The sequence below is a fragment of the Perognathus longimembris genome, chromosome 1 (assembly GCF_023159225.1).
Source record: "Perognathus longimembris pacificus isolate PPM17 chromosome 1, ASM2315922v1, whole genome shotgun sequence".
Classification (NCBI taxonomy): Eukaryota; Metazoa; Chordata; class Mammalia; order Rodentia; family Heteromyidae; genus Perognathus; species Perognathus longimembris.
The window spans coordinates 117,437,182-117,457,325 of NC_063161.1; the positions used below are offsets into that span (position 1 = coordinate 117,437,182).

The 20,144-nt window shown below is 37.2% G+C and overlaps 1 protein-coding gene across 20 annotated transcripts in view; it reads right to left on the bottom strand.

Annotated features, from left to right (window-relative positions):
- The window catches only part of Bnc2 (basonuclin 2), a 428,651-nt gene that overhangs the window by 343,327 nt on the left and 65,180 nt on the right, over window positions 1-20,144 (bottom strand). For 13 of the 20 annotated variants that reach the window (XM_048353382.1, XM_048353579.1, XM_048353463.1 and 10 more), the window contains one exon: window positions 15,229-15,318. The exons of 6 other annotated variants lie outside the window; for them this stretch is intronic. In XM_048353382.1, coding sequence (XP_048209339.1) covers window positions 15,229-15,318 — 90 coding nt within the window. Of the gene's footprint in view, window positions 1-15,137; window positions 16,118-20,144 lie in introns of those variants that run through there. One more of the 20 variants, XM_048353658.1, reaches the window with a different exon arrangement.

A 20,144-nucleotide genomic window follows, 5' to 3' on the forward strand; every position in this document is an offset into this window, starting at 1 on the left:
TGAAAGGCAACACCTTTTTAGCAGAAGTTGGGTATTATCATGGAAAATTTGAATCAAACATCCGCAACTTAGTGCTGAACTATGCATCCAGAACAATATTTTCCCTGAACAGGAGTCTTTGAACCACGTACCCATTGAACACAGGGTCTGCTGTATGAACTGGATTTTTTTTCTGTAGTGCTGGAATCGAACCCAGTGTTCTACCACTGAGCTTCATCACTCATCCCTGTCAAATATTTTGAAAAAATGAATTATATATAAATTGATGAATTAATAAGTAAATGATTCGCCTCAGAAGAATTTACTCTGAAGCAAACTAGAGGTGTGTGTTTCATGTAATGAAAAGGATCAGAATTGTAATCATTCAAAATACTTTGAGCAAAGGCAAGTCTTGTGTGGCTCCTGTTTTCAGAGTTCAAGGATTTAAAAATATGACTCTAGTAGAAAGTTAAATATATCCAGTAACAGAGTATTAAATATAATAATGTCTTAAATACACAACTTACAAATAAAGAGAAATAAGGTGCAATTAAGAGGAACAATTAAAACAAAATTATACCATATTTCCTGAACCTGGTTGGTTCCTAAAGATTAAATTCAGATGTTTCTTTTATTCATAAGCTTTCAAAAAGTAAATAAAACATTCTACACACTGCTCACCATAAATCTTAACTTACCATTCAAATTTAGTCCAAACACAAACATAACCCTAAAACCTCCTCCAGGCCCACAAATACTCAAGACAACCAAAATCTGATTCCCAAGAGAGCAGTTTTACAACTACAATATTTATGTTGAAGAGATAAATTATGTAAATCATAATGGTTTATGCTTGTATCACATCTAAGTTTATACTTTATGCTACAAGATTCGCAAAAGTCTACAACGTTATCTAAAACTTAAGTTATCTAATGGAACAATTTTACCGTTTAGGACAGTTTTAATATTGACTAGGATTTAAGATTTTGGAAGACCTAACAAAAGCTTCAAGCAATATGCACTGCTTCATATTGTTTATCATATCTGTACAACAGCCTCAAATTAAAAATTAATTCCCAAATTAAGCCTCTCCTTTATTTAAATTGTTACTCTATTCACCTTCCTTCCATGCTCTCTCAAAACATTAAAATCATTCAAATGAATTATCAAGCTCACTTTAAACTGCATCAGTCTTTATGAGTCTTACATGACAACCCAATTAGGCAAAAGCATAGTTGGCAAGTTTTCCAAATAGAAAATTTTAAATTAATTTACATTTGTAGAATGTTTTTCTTGACCAATGCTAGGATTTGAACGCAGAGACTCACAATTGGCTAAGCTTGCTTGCTTGACTGGTGCTCCATCATTTAAGTCCAGCTCTTTGCAGATTATTTTTGGAGATGGAGTCATGGGGTAAACAAGCTTTGTCCAGCAGAGTTAGTAGAATACTTGCCCTAAGATCTTTGCACTAGTTTGGTGCTTCTTTCTCAGAGTACTTGGATACCTACACTTCTAAGAATAAATAAGATAAAGTACTTCCAAGAATGTTTGAATTTATTTTGGAGCACTACATAAACATATGGTTAACTGTTCCATAGGGATAAAGAGATAATTGCCTTAAGAAAAAGACATAAAAAAGACATCCAAGTATTAGGTATACCTGGAAAACAAGATGATATGACACAACTTCGAAAGAGTGTCAAGGAAAGACAAGAGTGGGAAGGCCAGCTGTCCTATGCTTAAAGAGGGCTTTGAGCACACAGGCAAGAGCTTACTTCATCTGGCATACCCCATGTGGTTACTGTATATGATTTGGGTACACTGTATGAGGGAGGTATAATAAATATGACAAGAAATGTACTCACTACCTCATATGTAACTGTACCCCCTCTGAATATCACTTTGTCAATAAAATTTAATTTAAAAAAATCTTACTTCAAACCACAGAGTCTGTAATGCATAGAATTTTCAAATTTAACAGTGATGAAGTAACTTTTTGTTTGCCAGTCCTGGGGCTTGAACTCAGGGCCTGAGCACTGTTCCTGGCTTCTTTTTGCTCAAGGCTAGCACTCCACCACTTGAGACACAGTGTCACTTCTGGCTTTTTCTATGTATGTGGTACTGTTGAATGGAACCCAGGGCTTCATGTATACAAGGCAAGCACTCTAACACTAGGCCATATTCCCAGCCCTGATGAAGTAACTTTCAAATGCCTTTAACCCCAACAGATAGAAGGAATGTCATAGGGAATAAAAAAACCTTAAAGATGGTGTTGGTGTGGCTAGTTACTACAGCAAGCCTATATAGCAGGGCAGTGAAAATGAAAAGGAATAAGAGTAACTCCAGCCTTCTAACTCCATAGAGGAGGAGTTCCTTCCAACAGACAGTACAAGTTAAAATAATCTAATTAACAGGTCTTGCCAAATAATGGGGGTAGTAGAAGAAATGCTTAAGCCTGTGAGCTGTGAGACAGGGAAAGATATGTATGTATGTATGTATGTATGTATGTATGTATGTATGTACGTATGTATGTATGTATGTATGTATGCATATGTATGTGTGTATGTGTGTGTATGTGTGGCTGTATGGATGGATGGATAGATATCCCATTATATATCCCATATATATGGGAACATCTTCACACACACACACATATATATATACAAAATTGTGTGTGTGTGTGTGAGAGAGAGACTATCTCCACTTTACAGAAAGAGCTAAAACCTTGAATTTACTGTGCTGAAACCATCTACTAGATAAGGTTAATTTGTATCTAAACACATATGCTCATTGCAATGCAAGCCTACACTGCCCAAGCTTTCAAGCATATCCCACTGGCAAGAATTCTGTCAAGGCCTTCACCCACTGCTTGACAGTGGATGAGCAGCTGTTGTACATTTCACCAAGGCTAGAATTACAAGAACTTACAACACAATGGAAGAATATAGGCCACAGAGAAAATAAATGGGTCAAGTATTTACTTAAACAGAGTTTTCCTGTTGTATATTTCTAAATGAGGTTCTTCAAAAGTAGATACAAGCACTAGAGATATAACTGTGGTAGAGAGCTTGCCTGACATGTGTAAGGCCTTGGGTTCAATATCCAGCAAGGTTGAGAGACTTTGTAAGGCCTAAACCCGTATTTTATGAGGGACTTTCTTGAAGAAAAATTATTTGACTAGGAATATAAAGCTCAGTGGTACAGGACATTTCTAGCCCAGGAAACAGAAGAGAATACAATGTTAAGTTAGTGTAGAAGACAGGAGTGGTGTGATGGTGTGCAGGGAGGGGTGTGTGTGTGGATGTCTAGGTGTGATACAGCTAATACAAACTTTACAAAAACAATGACTAAGTAAACACACACATTGCCCTACTGAGAGCCTTGGAAGGAAACTTCTCTCTGGGCATATGAGCCTACAAGCCTATATAAGCAGACCTAGAGCTCAAGGCCATCTCAGGAAATTGAAAGAAGTGTGGTAATCACAGGATCAGGGACACCTTCCCTTGTGATGGAGGAAGAAGCAAACTTTCCTGCTTAGCACCAAATGAGTTAAAATTGCCCAAGAAAATGCAGGCAACAAGAGTTGAGTGGCTTAGACTGGCTGATTAGTCTTCTAAGGATCTCATTTGACAGGGGTAAAACACAAAGAAAGTGCGTGCCAGTTTTTACAGAAAACATATGGGAACTTACCTGGGGAAATTTGCTTTCCCTTAACTAAACAAGGAGTCTTTTCAGGTATTTTGAGCTGAAATTGAGATGGACATTCTTAATTATAGAAAATGTGGAGAAAGAGTAAGTCACTGGAGAATGGTGACCAAGATGTATTAATATTCAACTTCATTCCTAGGTTGCTGGAAGCAACTACAACAGCACTTTAATTTTTACATAAAAAGATCCATTATAGAGTGAAGGGAGAAAAGGAAACAAAAACTTGCATTAATCTTTCCACTGGAATAAACTCAGAGAAAACAGAGGATTTTTAAAGACAGATCTACAAATGTCAAAATTTTTCATTTATTTCCCCAACAGTGGCTCTTCAAAATAATAACATATATGAATGTAAACTGGGAAAGCTAGAGCTCCCCTTTTCTATCCAAATACCCTTACAACTGGGACTCCATTAGAATGAATGGGGTAAGCAAATTCCATTGCAAATTCATCCCTATCTCTGAACCCCAACTGCAGGGAGAAGGATGAACTCTGTACTAGATGTGGGAGACTGAGGCCAGGTTGGAACCCAGAGACAGTCATTTTGATAAGGATGAGGACAACAGTATGAAAACCACAGTGATTTCCAAGGTCTTTTATCTGCAGTGCACTAACCCCAATCCTGCAATAGTGCCTTTCTCCTCTCTCATGCCCCACACTTAATTCTCAACCAGCTAGTTGGGCAGCTTCTCTTTCCTGCAAGCTATTGGGAACAAACTGGAAAAAGCAAATAACTGGACAATCAATGATTAAAGAGAAAGACTAGAGAAAGTAATGGTGACTCCAGATCTCCTGGGGAAGAATAAATGAGGGGACAGAAAGAGAGCAAATTAGCACATTCCTAGGAAAGAGAGGGCTGAGGCCAAATGAAAATATTAAACATCAATTCTGTCAATTTAGCTACTTCAGCAACATCTCTCTTATAAATAAAACTGACAAGTAACTAAGACAATGTTATGAAAACCCCAGAATGGTCAGAGCCCTGGGAAAGAGGGAACTAGTGCTACCTGCATTATCATCTATGATCTTGAGCCAAGCATCTCAGCATCCTCTCAAGACTCTACTCCTCTTCCCTATAAAATGAAGGACAGGAAAACCAAATAACTTTCTGGAGTCCTTTTAGAACACTAAACAATGCACAGTGTGCACAGTGGAGTATGGACTCTTAAGGCTTTCTGACTTTGAACTAATTGACTAATTACTTGATATTTCTCTGCAGAGTGCCCATACATATAGAGAAAGGGAATACAACTCCATATCTCATAGAGCTACCCTGCGGATAAAATGCTATGTTAGCTGGAATTATAATCATGAGCTTATTTCTTATCCAGTCTCTTTTACACTCAGACATTTGCATAGTAAATCACCTTTCTCTGAAGAGTTCTTCCTGGGAGGAACAACTATTCCACACACCACTTCCCAGAAAGCATCTCTTCCTAGACCAGAGAGATAATATCAATGAAGAAATAAAAATACCTCTCTCTTCTGCAAAATTCTTCATTCAAGGTAAATCCTACTTCAGTTTCAGGACCCTACTAAAGCAAAGTTTGCACAAAAGATGAGGCCACCATAGTCTATATATGGATAATATTGTATGCCTTTACGACTACATCAGTCCCATAGAATTCAATCTAGTTCAAACACTGTACCCTCAAAAAAATAGCCAGGGATGTGACTCAGTAGTAGAGTACTTAGCAAGCATGTATCAAGACACCATTTTTAAAAATGTGCCATGGAATGCTTCCTCATAAAAGGAATTATCAAGATCTTTACAAAAGAAGACCCCACTCCCCAGACAGTAGTTGTTTGAGAAAACTGAACACTGACTTATAATTTCATGGGCCAAGCAAACCTACTGCTTCTCTGATGACATAAAGGTGGCTGAGGTAGCTAATACTATATGAAGAAAATAGGCCTTAGAAAAAAATCACAAATTGATTTTTTATAGTGATGGGGTAAAATGAAGAGAAAAAGGGACCCTCTAATTAAGCAAGATCAATGCCTACTTCATTTGATTGAGGCAAAGATCAGAGGATAAGAAAGAAGAGAAAAATAACTCCTTCACATACCCCACACCCTGCTGGGCCTCACCTCAGGATAACCCCACACTCCCTCAGCCTCAACATGTCCAGCATGCAAGGCTTCCTCCTTCCCACCTGTTGAGACTCCTATATGCCCTGCCTCAGTTGACAGTAATTTTACCTCCTACACAATTCTCAAACCAAGCCCCCACTTTAAAATTCGACTCCCTGTATTCCATTAGCACCTGGCTAAGTTACAATAAAAGCCCTCTCAAATCCATCTTCCAGTGAAATCACACAGATAATTCTTTAAAAGAAACCCTAAGTTTCTTATCTGAAACACCACAGACAAATCTCAAAAATATACTACATGAGACAGCCAGACTTAAAAGTTACGTCCTGTAGAATTCCATTTATATGACTGGAGAGGGTAAGACTATGGGGGTGGGGAACAAATCGGTAGTTTCAAGTTCTATCAGAGGAGGGGTAGTCAGTTATTCCTGAGCATGGAGAGATTTTAGGGGGTGATATAAGTGTTCTTTGTCTTGGTTATGGTGGTTAGAAGACTTAGAGCATATGCATCAAACTGTACAGTTAACAACTGTCCATTTTCACAGAAATGGAGTGACAAAGGATGAACAAATGCAGCAGTTTTACTGGACAGTATGTTGAACACGGACTATACAACTTGTAGGTGAGGATGGGAGAGAAAAATTGGGAGAGAGAGGAAAGGGCAACATTGTCAAAAAGATAAGTACTCTTTGCCTGACTTATATAGCTGTAATCCCTCCATATGTCACCTTTATGACAATAAAAAATTTTAAACATTGTCTGTTTTACACATATTACACATTAATTTAAAACAAGTTAGTGAGAAATTTTAAAAGATTCTGCATTCCCTGTAAGTTCCATTGCATGGCTAAGTCCTCCTAGACATTCTAGCAATACTCATGTATTGAATGCACTATGCTCTTTATGTACAAGTTTCTCTCCATGGTTCCTGGTTTCAACACACTATTCTGAATTAACTCCTCCAGGCTGTCCCTTTGCCTCCTTCACCCATCATACCCATGCTGTAAGTTACAGTTCTTCTTCTAGGGTGAAATAATGCCTCACCATTTCATTTACAGAAACCTATTTATTAGGCACATGTTACAGCACAACAACTTTTAACTCCAAACAGTAAACTGAAATGCAAACTCTGGGATAAGAAACTCTGGGACAAGAATGTATGTATGCCCATATGCTGTGTGTATATATGTGTACATATGGAATATGTGCATTCTGGCACATTATAAACATTGCATATATCTGTGATAAATTCAGATTTCTCCTATTTTATCAATGTACCCCATCACTTGAAGAGTGACTAGTTCGTTCAATACATACAGTCAATCCTCTGCATAGTAATGCAAAACCATAAAAATGATCACAGAAGGTGAAACCATGCAAATCCATCTTTAACAAGAGAAAAATTGTTCCAGGACCTTAAAAAAAGTTTGGATTTTTTGGTAACTGTCTATGAGTATATACCTTTAATGCCAGAACTTAGGAGGTGAAGGCAGGAGGAGTTTGAGGCCAGTTTCAAAAGCAAGAAGAAAATAATGGTTTGTTAAAATATTAAAAACGTTCTGTCAGTTATACATGTATTGGAAACGAGAAAAAGCAAACATTTGTTTAATACACTATGAAACATCAAAAAGGATGAGAACTAAATTGTTTATTCATTTTTATTGCCTTCCCCCACTTCCTGAGATACAAATTTTGATGTTCTTTGATTGGTGCTAGATTCTGATGACTTGCCTGGTATCAACTCTGGAGTTTTGTATCTCTGACGGAACAGACAGCGGTCTGATACTGCCCTGTCTCTAGTCTACAACCTTGAATCTTCTCATTTTTAAAGTATCAACAAAGCTTGACTAGTTCTCATGGTGGATTTTTCTATGCCTTGATGTATTGGCATACTCTAGGTTTGTATTAACTTTCAGTATTTTATTCTATGTGTTTCCACAGTCATTCAATATTTCTCAAATTCCTCAGGTTAAGAAAAAGAAAAGGTTGCTAGCACCCATTCCTCTGTTATATCCTCATCCTTTTCAACAAAAGCACTGATACATGAAAATGTTAGTTCTCCAACAAGACTTCCCCTAGATGCATGTACAGAGATTCTGGAATATTGATACTCTTGGTCAGTTTTTTTTTCTCTTTTTTTCTGGAATGCTATTTATAATGAGTTCAAGTTTTACTTCCTATGTGAACACTTTCCCTTCCTTTGCTGCACTCTGATCTTAGTTGAATGACTCCCTCTTTCAATTATCCCTTTTTATGAAATATTATATACATTTTGCCAAGGGGACAAGAAGGCAACACAACTACAGGCTTTGTGGTATGATAAGAAGCCAAATAACAGAAAGAATTGGTGGTACTTTATACAATTACTTCTAGATCATGTAACATAATAGCTGAAACGTGGACTGTACTGTTGTTGAGAAGCTGATATTATTTAAATAGATATGGAAACTGATACCTAGAATTAAGTAAAATAAGAACTATCTGTAATAAGTAAACCACTGGATCAGATTTAAGAAGCAAAAATTAATGCTATCCCTGTCACAGTCACATTGGATTGTAACATATGAAAGAAATCTGGACTAAAATTCCAATGCAACTAATAATAACACAATTATGTTTCAGGCTTTATTTCTATATAACAGAGTCAATATTACTTGCTTCTTCAGAGGGTGGTTATAAGGCCTAAAGGAAATAATATTAAAAGCTATTTTTAAATATCCAACTAAATAGGCTGGGTGAAGTAGCTCATATCTATAATCCCAAATACTCAGTTAGTGGAGATTGAGAAAATTCAAGTCTTGAAGCCAGACTATGATAAAAAAAATTTAGCAAGATTATCATCTCAACAAATAATCCAGATACGATGCTATGTGCTTGTCATATCAGTTATTGGTAAGCCAAAGACATATCTAAAAAATAAAGCAAATGGGATGAGACTGAAGTACCATCAAAAATAAAATTTTATTTTAAAAACTCTAGACACCATCAACTATACACTTAGAATGTACTAAGCACTATTCTAAGCATTTTTTTCATGAATGTTCTCAGAGTACACAGAACAATTGACAAGGTAAGTGGCATAACAAGCCACTCAAGCATACAGAGAATACAAAGGCATAAATAAGTCAAGTAATTCATGCAAACAGTAAGCAATGAAGCCAACATCTGAACTCAGAGAATAAACCCATACAAAGATCAGGGTCTTCAGAAGATATAAAACACTGACTAATAGATGTTGCACAAATTAACTTTCTATGGCACTGAACATCAACCAGTATTACGGCTGGAATAGTTTCTTACATCTAGCAAAAGGACAAAACAGACTACATCCACTGACACTTCAGCTAGAAAAACCATTTTGCTGCACAGAATAGACAAAGAGAAGAATGGAAAATTTCAAATAGATCAATTATTTTATTCCAGAGAACAGAAATTAAGTATCAGAAGAGAACTAAGAAATAAAATTCTTTTTGCAAGAATAGGGAAAGACGGGCTGGGGATATGGCCTAGTGGCAAGAGTGCCTGCCTCATATACATGAGGCCCTGGGTTCGATTCCCCAGCACCACATATACAGAAAATGGCCAGAAGTGGCGCTGTGGCTCAAGTGGCAGAGTACTAGCCTTGAGCAAAAAGAAGCCAGGGACAGTGCTCAGGCCCTGAGTCCAAGCCCCAGGACTGGCCAAATAAAAAAAAAAAAGAATTGGGAAAGACTTGTATTTATCATGAGGCTGTAAGAAACAAAGATAGGTTGAGCCAACAAACTTCATTGACATTTTCAGTAACATTGACTCTGAAAGTAGGTAACACTGCTTTCTGAGGTCTGATTTCACAATGAATTCCATATGGAACAAGAACGTGAGATCCTAATAAGGATGTATGATACAAAAGCAAAGGGATTAGTTAACTAAAATAAGTAGATTCCTCTCTAAATATAATCTGTTCATAAGGAAATTTAGAACATTTGTATCTCATTAGGAGTATTAAGTGGGAAAAGATACACAGTACCAAATAGTCCTAATTATAATTCATCTTAGGAAATAAAGTGAGTTTTCTTAACTAAACTAGAAAATATATGGCAAGAAACAGCTTTAACTGGCAACAAAGTCAAAACAAACCTAATAGCCCAAAGGAATACTAAATGTCCAAAGTGAATAAATGCTCTAACACCACCATATATTTTTCAGATTTTTCAGGTTCTATACTCTCCTTTCTCTTGCTACCAATCCTAACAATCAATCTGAAACTAAAGTTCCCAAGCAGAGTACTCAATTTATAAACAGAAGCTATTAAGTGAGCTAGGCACTGGTAGTGCAAGCTTGTAACCTTAGCTATTCAGGAGGCTGAGCTCTGAAGATCATGGTTTGTCCGAGGGGAAAAAATGTCAAAGACACTCTTATTTCCAATTAACCACCCCCCCCCCAAAAAAAAAAACCAGCAGTGGAAGTATAGCTCAAGTGATAGAACACCAGTCTTAAGTGAAAGAAGCCAAGTGAGGCACACAGTGAATGCAAGCCCCAGTTCTGCTACAAAGGGAGGGAGAGAAGAAGGGAAGGGGGGAAGAGGTATTGTATAATCAAACATGAATGTGTTTGCCCCATCACAACTTTTACCAAGTTAATACTTAGTAATGAAAGAAAGATGACGGAGAGCGAGCAGGCACCTGTTTGGGGGAATCTCAATTCTAGTTTTTATTCCACCCCAAAGAGGTATTTGTCATTCATGTCTTGAAGCAGAAAATTCTTTAACCGATATACAATGGATAGTGTGGCTCACAGATTATGAAATAAGTCAGAGGTAGCACCCATGCTACATATCCAGTGACATCCACTGATGCCCACTGAGATGCCCTTCTTACTACCAATGACATCCTCTTGCTGCCACACTAGCCCATTGCTTCCCTAAGCACCAGGGTCATACACCAAATCATCATTTTTTTTCATTCTTGATGGAAAACTCTTACCATCTTTTCCCAGTGGATTTCCTCTTACCCATTACTGGCCAGAATTTAAGTTACCTGCCTATTTGTAAGAAGGAGAAGCAATGATCATAACCATTCAGCTTTTAAAAAATATTGATTAGAGAGGAAGTTAACTCCTCTCTTCCTGCCAGTAACCAATGGCATTTTTATTTTTTGTCAATCATGGATTGAACTCTGGGCCTGGGGGTTGTTCCTGAGCTCTTCAGCTCAAGGCTAGCACTCTACCACTTGAGCCACAGCGCCACTGGATAACTGGAGATAAGAGTTTCATAGACTTTCCTGCCTGGACTGGCTTTGAACTGCCATTCTCAGATCTCAGCCTCCTGAATAGCTAGGATTACAGGTGCAACCCACCTGTGCTCTGCTATCAACAGCATTCTTGTTGCCATCCTCTACTCCCAGTACTTGGAAAGAGGTAGAACAGATACCAATATTTTTAGGGTAGGTATAAATATTAACCTCAATTTAAAAATATATATATATGGCAAATATAAAAGGGTTGCTTTATAGAAAAAAGCACAACAGTTAATATCACTATCTAGAGCCGGGTAAAAGAACACTCTACCACGACAAACAGGGACATCAGGAGGCAATCAACGAGTAAAAACTAGTTAATCAAAGCAGCTTTTAAAAAGAACAATTTCTCAGTCAACAGCATGAGTTAAAAGAAACAGTCTAAGTTCTCTTCAATTTTATTCTTTCAAATGTGATCTGGCTGAGCAATCTTAATCTAACCTCACTCTCCTCTCTCAAGTTAGTCTCTGCTTTGGAGGAACTAGAGGGAAGGGGAAGGAACACATGAGTTTAACCCTGTCAATCATTCTATTTTTCTTTTTTTTTTAATTGGCTGTCCTTTTTCATTTAGGCAATTTTTCCTTCTTTTGTAAAGCAGTGTAGGTGTCAATTTATCTGATAGAAAGGAACACATACACATGAGGCATTTTCATGTGTTTGAAGTTTCATTTATAGGCTTTTGATGAAGGGGACTTCAAATATCTCAACAGTTACAGAATGCACAGCCTCTTGGAGAGCATTGGCCATTCCTTCTATAGCTCCACTTTACAGACAGAATTCATCCTAATATTGAAACCATTAGGTTGATCCCCTCTTAAATAATGAATTTAAGAAAAATCACTGCTTTTCTTATTTTTAAACCAAATTGAAGTATGTACTGCAGTATGAAAACATATCAATTCTTGCTACTTAGGTGCTTTGAGTTTAGTTTGTTCTTTACATTGAAACACTTGCTTTGCCAATTAATGCCATCATTCGTCATTTATATATTATTAGGTATAATTCATGATCCATCTCAGGTGTCCCCTTTTCTATCCATACACAGGGATAGCTCAACACTGCATCATTCATCACAGAGTTTATTCACTTATCAGTCCAACTTTCAAATGCTTGTTTCCTTTAGCCCAAGAAAGATACAGTGTTCTACAACAGGCCCAGAAATAATAAGGTGAAAAGTGAGACTGATTATAGTTGAAAAGTTTGAGTGTTGCCATCATCATTTTTTATCTTTTTTGGGGGTGAGAAAGAGGATCCTTTAAAGCAATGCAGTGGAAAAGAATTAGCAAAGACAGTGAGGAGGCTCATGAAAAATACTAAGGAGGCTCTATAATCAGTTGGGTTTTCTTTTCCTAGTATTGGGGTTTGAAGTCAGACCCTCATGCTTGCTAAGCAGGCACTCTACCAATTGAGCCATGCCCCTGATCCTTTGTAGCCTCAGATCCAGAAATAAGCCACCACATCCAGCCTTGATTGTTTTTCTATACTCTAGAAGTGCTAAATCTGCACAACTGCACAAGCAAATAATGACTGCTAATTCTAGAAAGCAAGAAAGGAAGGAAGGGAAAGAACAGAGGAAAGGGAAGGGAGGGAGGGAGGGAGGGAGGAAGAAAGAAAGGAAGGGAGGGGGAAAAGGAGAGAGAAAGGAAGGGAGAGGGGAGAGAGAAAGGGAGAGTGTGTATGAGAGAGAGAAAGAAAGAAAGAACTAGAGAGAAAGGGAGGGAGGGAGGGAGGGAGGGAGGGAGGAAGGAAGGAAGGAAGGAAGGAAGGAAGGAAGGAAGGAAGGAAGGAAGGAAGGAAGGAAGGAAGGAAGGGAGAAAGGAACAGAGAAAGAGAGAGAAAGAGAGAAAGAAAGAAAGAAAGAAAGAAAGGAAGGAAGGAAGGAAGGAAGGAAGGAAGGAAGGAAGAAAGAAAGAAAGAAAGAAAGAAAGAAAGAAGAAGAAAGAAGAAAGAAAGAAAGAAAGAAAGAAAGAAAGAAAGAAAGAAAGAAAGAAAGAAAGTCACTGTAATACCGGAAACATTTTGGATATGGAGCCATCTGATGACAATTACAGGTATCCTAGAAGGGGAAAGAATGTTCAGCGAAGGCCAGACGGCCATGCAATTATAAACCCCAGAGTCTTCTCCACACCCTCCGTATCACTGCCAGAGAGAGGTGGTGATGCTGTTCTCCACATTCCCAGGCGGATCCTAAGGACAGGCATGCACACATTGCTCCAAAGAGAAGTTTGCTCTTTTTGTTTCACTGGTTTTCTCATCCTTTGAAGTCAGACACTTCATGATTGTCATGAGTGTGGTTCCCAAGGGTGTTAGATTTATAGGAGCCAGGAATTTCACAGTAAAGAGATGATTTAAAAGTCAAACCACTGAAAATGTTAGTACAAAACTTAAACTCTCCAAGTTCCTGTGTTCCTTGAATTCATCCTTTTGAAATGCAGGGAAAGAGGTAGGAAGGTAAAGGTTAAGGTTAGGAGGAGAAAGGAGCTCACATTTACTAAGCACAGGAAACTTTGAAAGGAAGATAAGGCATCCAAACTTATGACAATTAAAGCTTAGTGAAACAATGCATATAATCCCAGAGCTCTTAAATGGAAATAATGAGGTGAAGCCCCAAACCAATGTGCCATATTCCTTCTACCAAGCCACACTGTTAATGTACAACAAATATTAATGGAAACAGAGTGACACTAGCAGCATTAAGACTACTTACCAAAGAAAGCACAACTGACAATTTCTTTTTTCTTAAATACTTTATATTCTCTACTGTCCATTCCAACTATTATATGCTCATGTTATTAAAATTTTCCCATAATAGTACATTTTATAACTGAAGCCTTTTAGCATAAAGCCCCAGGTTAAAAGTACTGGGATACTTTAAAAATATTGTTATCATATGTCTTCAATGTAGAGGCCTAAGAACCAAACAAACCAACAAAAAAGGAAGCACAGGGCAGTATTTAAGAGAATGTATTTGAATAGAATCAAATTTGACAAATCTTTAAATTGAAGAAATATAGTCAACTCATAAAAAGTCCAAAACTAGGACTGCTAATTACCATTCAAATATCTTCAATCAATAACTTTTGTGGGACTTTATGGAAGTAAGAAGTGTCAAACACTGTCAAATCAAAACTAGTTGATGACCTTACAAAATATGGTTGAGTTTATTAATGAAGTGCATTAGGAATAGTAAAACTAAAGTGGTGATGGTGACAATAATCAAGTCTTTCTCAGTGTCAGTCACTATATCTCATCTTTATTGTAGATTTTTGGATTTTCTCTTTTTCAGTGTCTTAAGGTAACAACTACTATCCTCATAAAGTAAGAAGCATCTTGAACTCAGAAAGCTTGGGTTTAAGTCCATTGTTGGCACTGGTAAGCTGGAAATAGCTTCATCTTTCTAGATATCCATCTTTTCAAGTTTAGAACAGAGAGGCACAGTACATTAAATGAGCTCTCATGTTTTATGGATTTGATATCCATCAGAAGAAAAGGAATGTAGCCCTCCCAATCCAAAGAAAACAGGCAACAATACATAATCATATCATAGAATTTCATTATGGCTTCACAATCTTCCCCAGCATAACAAACTAGGAAATTATTAATAACAGGGACTAAATAATACATCCCTACATATCATACCTAATAATATATTTAATAACAATACCTAATAATATGTTCTTATATATCTCATACCTAGCTTGAGGCTAGATAAATATACGGTAAAAGTACCACAGAAGTCCAAAGGTGAAAACTTGAGGGACAGGGAGGTGGCTCAGTGTTACAGTATTTGCATTACACCCACAAGAACCTGAGTTCAAATCCCAGCACTGAAAAAAATCAGAATTTGGCAGTTGCAAAATATAATCCCCATGTGAAAATTCTGTTAGTATCTGTTACGCATCTGAAAATTATTCAGAAATGTTGTTGCTCGCCTGAACACTCAGATCCCCACACCAATCAAAACTAAAAGTACCATTCTAGTCTATGAGAGTGAGGCATGAAAATCCATGTCAAAGCCAAGGAAAGCAAGCAGGACAATTCCATCAAAGGGAAGACTGCCTCCAAAAGGAAAGTGTGGCTATACCATGGTTGGAGGGGATGGCCCAATTCCTGATTTTCATCTGGCTCTGCTCCCATGTATCAAGTTAATGTTTCAGCTCAGTGAAAGTAATTACCAGCCAGGCTCTGCAATCCATCAATTCACCCTGGGCATTCCTGCTGATTCTTTCTTTGGTCTCTAGGACCCAAGAATCCCTTTTGTTGATCTGTAAGTGCAAAGGAAAGGTTGGTTGTTACTAGTTTCTCTTTTTCTATTCAAAATTTCTGCCAAGTAATTAGGAACAGAAAATGAACTGTTTTCAAGTTGTTGTTTTTAATGCAAGCTATGGGGGTTAGACTCTTAGAAAAATAAGATTAAAATCATACATCTTTGACATCCTTCCTTCCAAGTAGAATGGACAAGTGTAATTTGGCTCTAGGCAATGAACTCAGGGACTTGATCCAAATCACCTCTATTCTAATTTAGGTAGTTTGGCAAGAATACCTTAGTCAATAAATGAAATGTATACTCATTTACAAATTATGCTTTTATATTCTCCCAACTACCTTAAAGAAAAGTAATACATCCCCCACTTTACAGATAAAGATAACAAAGTTCAGAGGTTAAAATACTACCCAAGATGGCACTTAAGTTGTGACAGTCTCCTGACTCTAAACACTAGACTTCTATGAATGTTTTCCAAATAACTATATCATGCTATATTATACAGGAATTCCCTCCAATTGGAAGAGATGCTCAAAACTGTGTTAAGAATTTGATGAGTTAGAAAGCCATCCTAAGTATCAACTATACAGCAAGCAGAAAATTTCCACTAACTTACATAGAGATGTCAGAAGGATCCCTGAAGTTTCCCCTCAATGCTCTCTACCACCCTGTATGACCATTTCCCTTGCACAATTACACGGACAAGCAATATAAATGTAAGAATGTTATGCCTACAGAACACATACATGGCAGGTAAGAGGTAAAGAATAACATGGCAGTAATGGCAACAATGGTGAGCCCTTTATTTCACATAAGCTGGAAACCGCTGTTGCCTTTAGTGACCAGTAAATCCTACAGATAGGGGATCCCCACTGCACATACCTGTAACTCAATGTCAGGTGGTCCAGAAGGCTATGCAGTATGGGCCATATAACATCACACTCTGCATATGGCAGTGGCCTCACAGATTACAATGGAGCTGAAAAATTTTTAACATCCAGTGAACACTAGCTACAGAGGCAAGAGAAAAGAAAATAGAGAGGAAAATGTACTCCCAAGAAGATTCACAGTGAATTGGTACCTGGGTTTTTAGGGGGGTGGGGGTGTTGGTGGGTTGTTGTTTTTTTAACGGATCTCAACTAAGTCCTTAAAATGTTTAAAAAGAAAAAAAAAGCCATGGCTCCCAACACCACAAGGTTGTCTCCTTCTAGCAAAATCTTTGACAGCAAAAAAGAAACAAAGCACATAGATTTCCTCATACTTCTGAAATGATAGACACTTCTCCAAGCAGAGCCAAGAGCAGCTCATAAAGAGGGATCCAGAAGGTGCTAGTATCACAGGTGACAGCTCTACTGGGTTACTGAAGATCTTCCAGTGGGCAAGATGTGGAAGCATGGATAACAGTGTTTACATGAACTTCGCCTCTTGGATGCCTAGGCTAATATGTATGTTCATATCTTCATTTTAAGCAAAAACTTTGGAAAGAAATAAAATATTTTTTCAAAGAAAAGATGCTTATGTTTATGGTTTCAGCCAAATGCTATTACCAGTCAAAAAGTTAAAAATGAGCCAAGTGTGGTGACTCAAGCCCATAATCCTATTTGAGAGACAGAGATCAGGAAATCAAATTTCAAGGCCACACCAGGCAAACAGAAGTTCAAGAGGTTCCATCTCAACCAATGGCTAAGCAGGTGCTGGGATCCTGCTATCCCACAAGGAAGCAAAATGGGTAGGACACAGTGGCATATGTCCAGCAATACTGGAAGCACAAGTAGGTGGATAGCACTCCAGGCCAATATGACAATAAAATGTAAAAACCAATACAAAAAGGGGATGAAGGAGTGACTCAAATGGTAGAACACCTGGCTAGCAAGCATAAAGCTATAGGTTTACTTTCTAGTACTGTCAAACAAAATAAATAAACATAAAACAAAAGGTTTTTCGTTGTTATTTTTAGTATACTACTTTTAATTCTTTCTTTTTTCGTTTGTTTTCTTTCCTATGGTTGATCCTCTGTTGCCACTGTATTTGATTTTGGTACCCTGGGTATAGTATATACGTTTATCTGAACTAGGGAAGGGAAACATCAAAATGGTGAGATAATGGATAAAAGGTGAACCAATGCAACAGCAATACACACAAGGAAGTATGTTGGAAATTAACTATACAACTGGGGAGGGGAGTCTGTGAGGGGGAACGAAGGTGGGAGAAATCTGAGGGAGGGAGTAACAAGTATGAAAGAAATGTACTCACTACCTTACTATGTAATGCAACCCCTCTGTACATCACCTTGACAATAAAATTAAATTTAAAAAATTACAGTAAACAAAAAGCTAATTTATTATTGAAGATTTTTTAAATAAATTTAACATATTCTTAATGTATTACATTTGTATGTTTGTTCCTTCATTCCCAGACGGGATAGGCAAGAACTGTATCACTTGAGCCATACCCCTAGACCTTCACCTGGCTTTAGGTATTTTTCAGACAAGACCTAGCATTTTTACCCTACTAGTACTGAGAGTCTTTCAACTATACCTCTATATAGCTGAGATTTCAGTGGTGTCCTACCATGCTAGACTGTTTGTTGAGATGAGGAAGAATCTAAGTGGCATTGTGGCTCAAAGTGGTAGACTACTAGCCTTGAGCTGAAGAGCTCAGGAACAATGCACAGGCCCAGAGTTCAAACGTCACAACAGACCAAAAACAAAACAAAAAAAAAAAGAGATGAGGAAGAATCTCACAGTGTTTCTGGAATCAAACCATGATCATCCCAATCTGTCTCCCCAGTAGCTGAAATTACAGGCATAAGCCACTGCACCCAATCTTAATCTTTTACAAAGAATTTTTACCCTACCTTTACTTCATTTAGGTATGTTTAAATATGCAAATGTCACAATCACCTACAATACTCAGTAGAGTGACATGCTGTATAGATTTGTAGCCTAGGAAACAATATAACCCTTACTGAATATCAAGGGATACACCTTCCGTTGTTGATACTTAATGATGTACACATCTTCATTTCCTAGATCTCCTGGTATACCCCATTGTGAATCAATACATGGCTGTACCAAGACTCCAAGGTCTATTAGTAACAGCTCCTTAAGCATATCAAAACCAACTACAAAACACATATACTTTACTTTCTATAAAAAAATAACATACTCCATAGAAAATCTGAAAAGCCTAAGCTCAAGAGGCAGAAATTAGTTACAATTTGAGACAGAGACTGATGCTGGTAGCCTTTTTCCTTTCAGCCTCCCCTCTACTCCACCCATCCATGGATAGATTATTTGAAATATTTCCTTTTTTTCAAAAGAGGGTAGGAAGTATTACTTTTAGTAACAAGAAGGGAAATATAGACTGGAAGAAATCAATTCCATTGTACTTACAAAATTAAGTACTTAACTCAAATTTCCTGAGTAAAATCACGATGCAAACTGCAGCAGAAATGGATAAAAAATACTTGGGAAAAGCCAATAATGGCCCACCGTCTAAATCTGTACTGAACACAAAGAGGTACCCTGTTAGATAGAAGCTGATTTGTTTTCCAGAAATTTTTACTTTCTGAAATATTATTTATGCATTGAAACTATTAACCCTAATTATTCTATCAGTGAGAAAGGAACTTTGGCTCACCCAGAGAAGAAACCAGGTAGGGGGAGTGAAGGAAGTAAAAGGTCCTATTTCCTTTTCAAAATTACTCTGCTAGGATACAAAGGAAATATTATCTAAGTACGGTAATATATGTCTTTTCTGCACAAGTATACAGCCAAGTGGCACAGTCTCAGTCCTCTGTAATTTGAAATGGATAGCTCCAAAGTAAGGCCAATTGGAGAGTGATCTGCTTTTCATATTGAAAAATAGATTCTTAAATAGAACCAGTGACCTCTGCAATGTTAAGAATTGTCACTGGAAAAGAAATAAGAGTTTGTAGCAACTTCACTGATAATGTATATCTAAGGTACTTATTGAAGAGGGGCTTATACAGGAAAGGTACTTTTTGTACTACTTACCACTGAGTAAACACAAGTTTTAAATAATTTTCAGTGTAACAGACCTGGAATTCTATTCCCCACAGCCTAGTGATTTTAAATGCCCTGTGACCCTCTTAACCACTGCCAACATCAACATCTGGTACCTGCACAAAGAAAATAGATCCTAAAAGGCTTTTTTTTCCAAAAAGAAAAAAAAAACTTTCATTTTCTTCATGTGTTCTAAATATGTTTATAAGACAGTTCCCTTTCTCTTCTTTCTGATAGAACAAAAAGGTAAACACCTACTCTATCAGGCAGCCATAATATGTTTTAAAAGCAAAAGTTGGGTAAATTCCCTATGATTGAGTTGCTGCTAATATGTTCTCATCCTTCGTAAAAGAAGAGTTTATAAAAATAGGCCTGGATTCAAGTTTACTCAACTCCTCCTAAATGATTTTATTTATGGGCCCACAAACATACACACTTATAAAAAGAAGGAAACAAACTTCAAAATCCCAAGCACGTCTTCTATGCTGTTATGTAGTTTTATAACTTTTGTCCTTTCCTCTGTATTTTCTCAAGTAAGGCTTTTTTTTATGATGTTCAAATCCCTCAAAGATTTTAACCAAGACAATAATGGTGCTACTCTGGACAATTAAGATAGTCATCGTTTTTAACTGTTGTACTTTAGCAAACAAACCTTAATGAAAAAAAAATCTCAAAAGAATCAAAGCTCATTCGTTCAATTTCAAACAAGTTCCAAATAATTTAGAAACTAAACTTAACTTATAAGCAAAACTGACCACACTTCACAAAGAAGTGACTGAAAAAGAAATGACCAAAAATT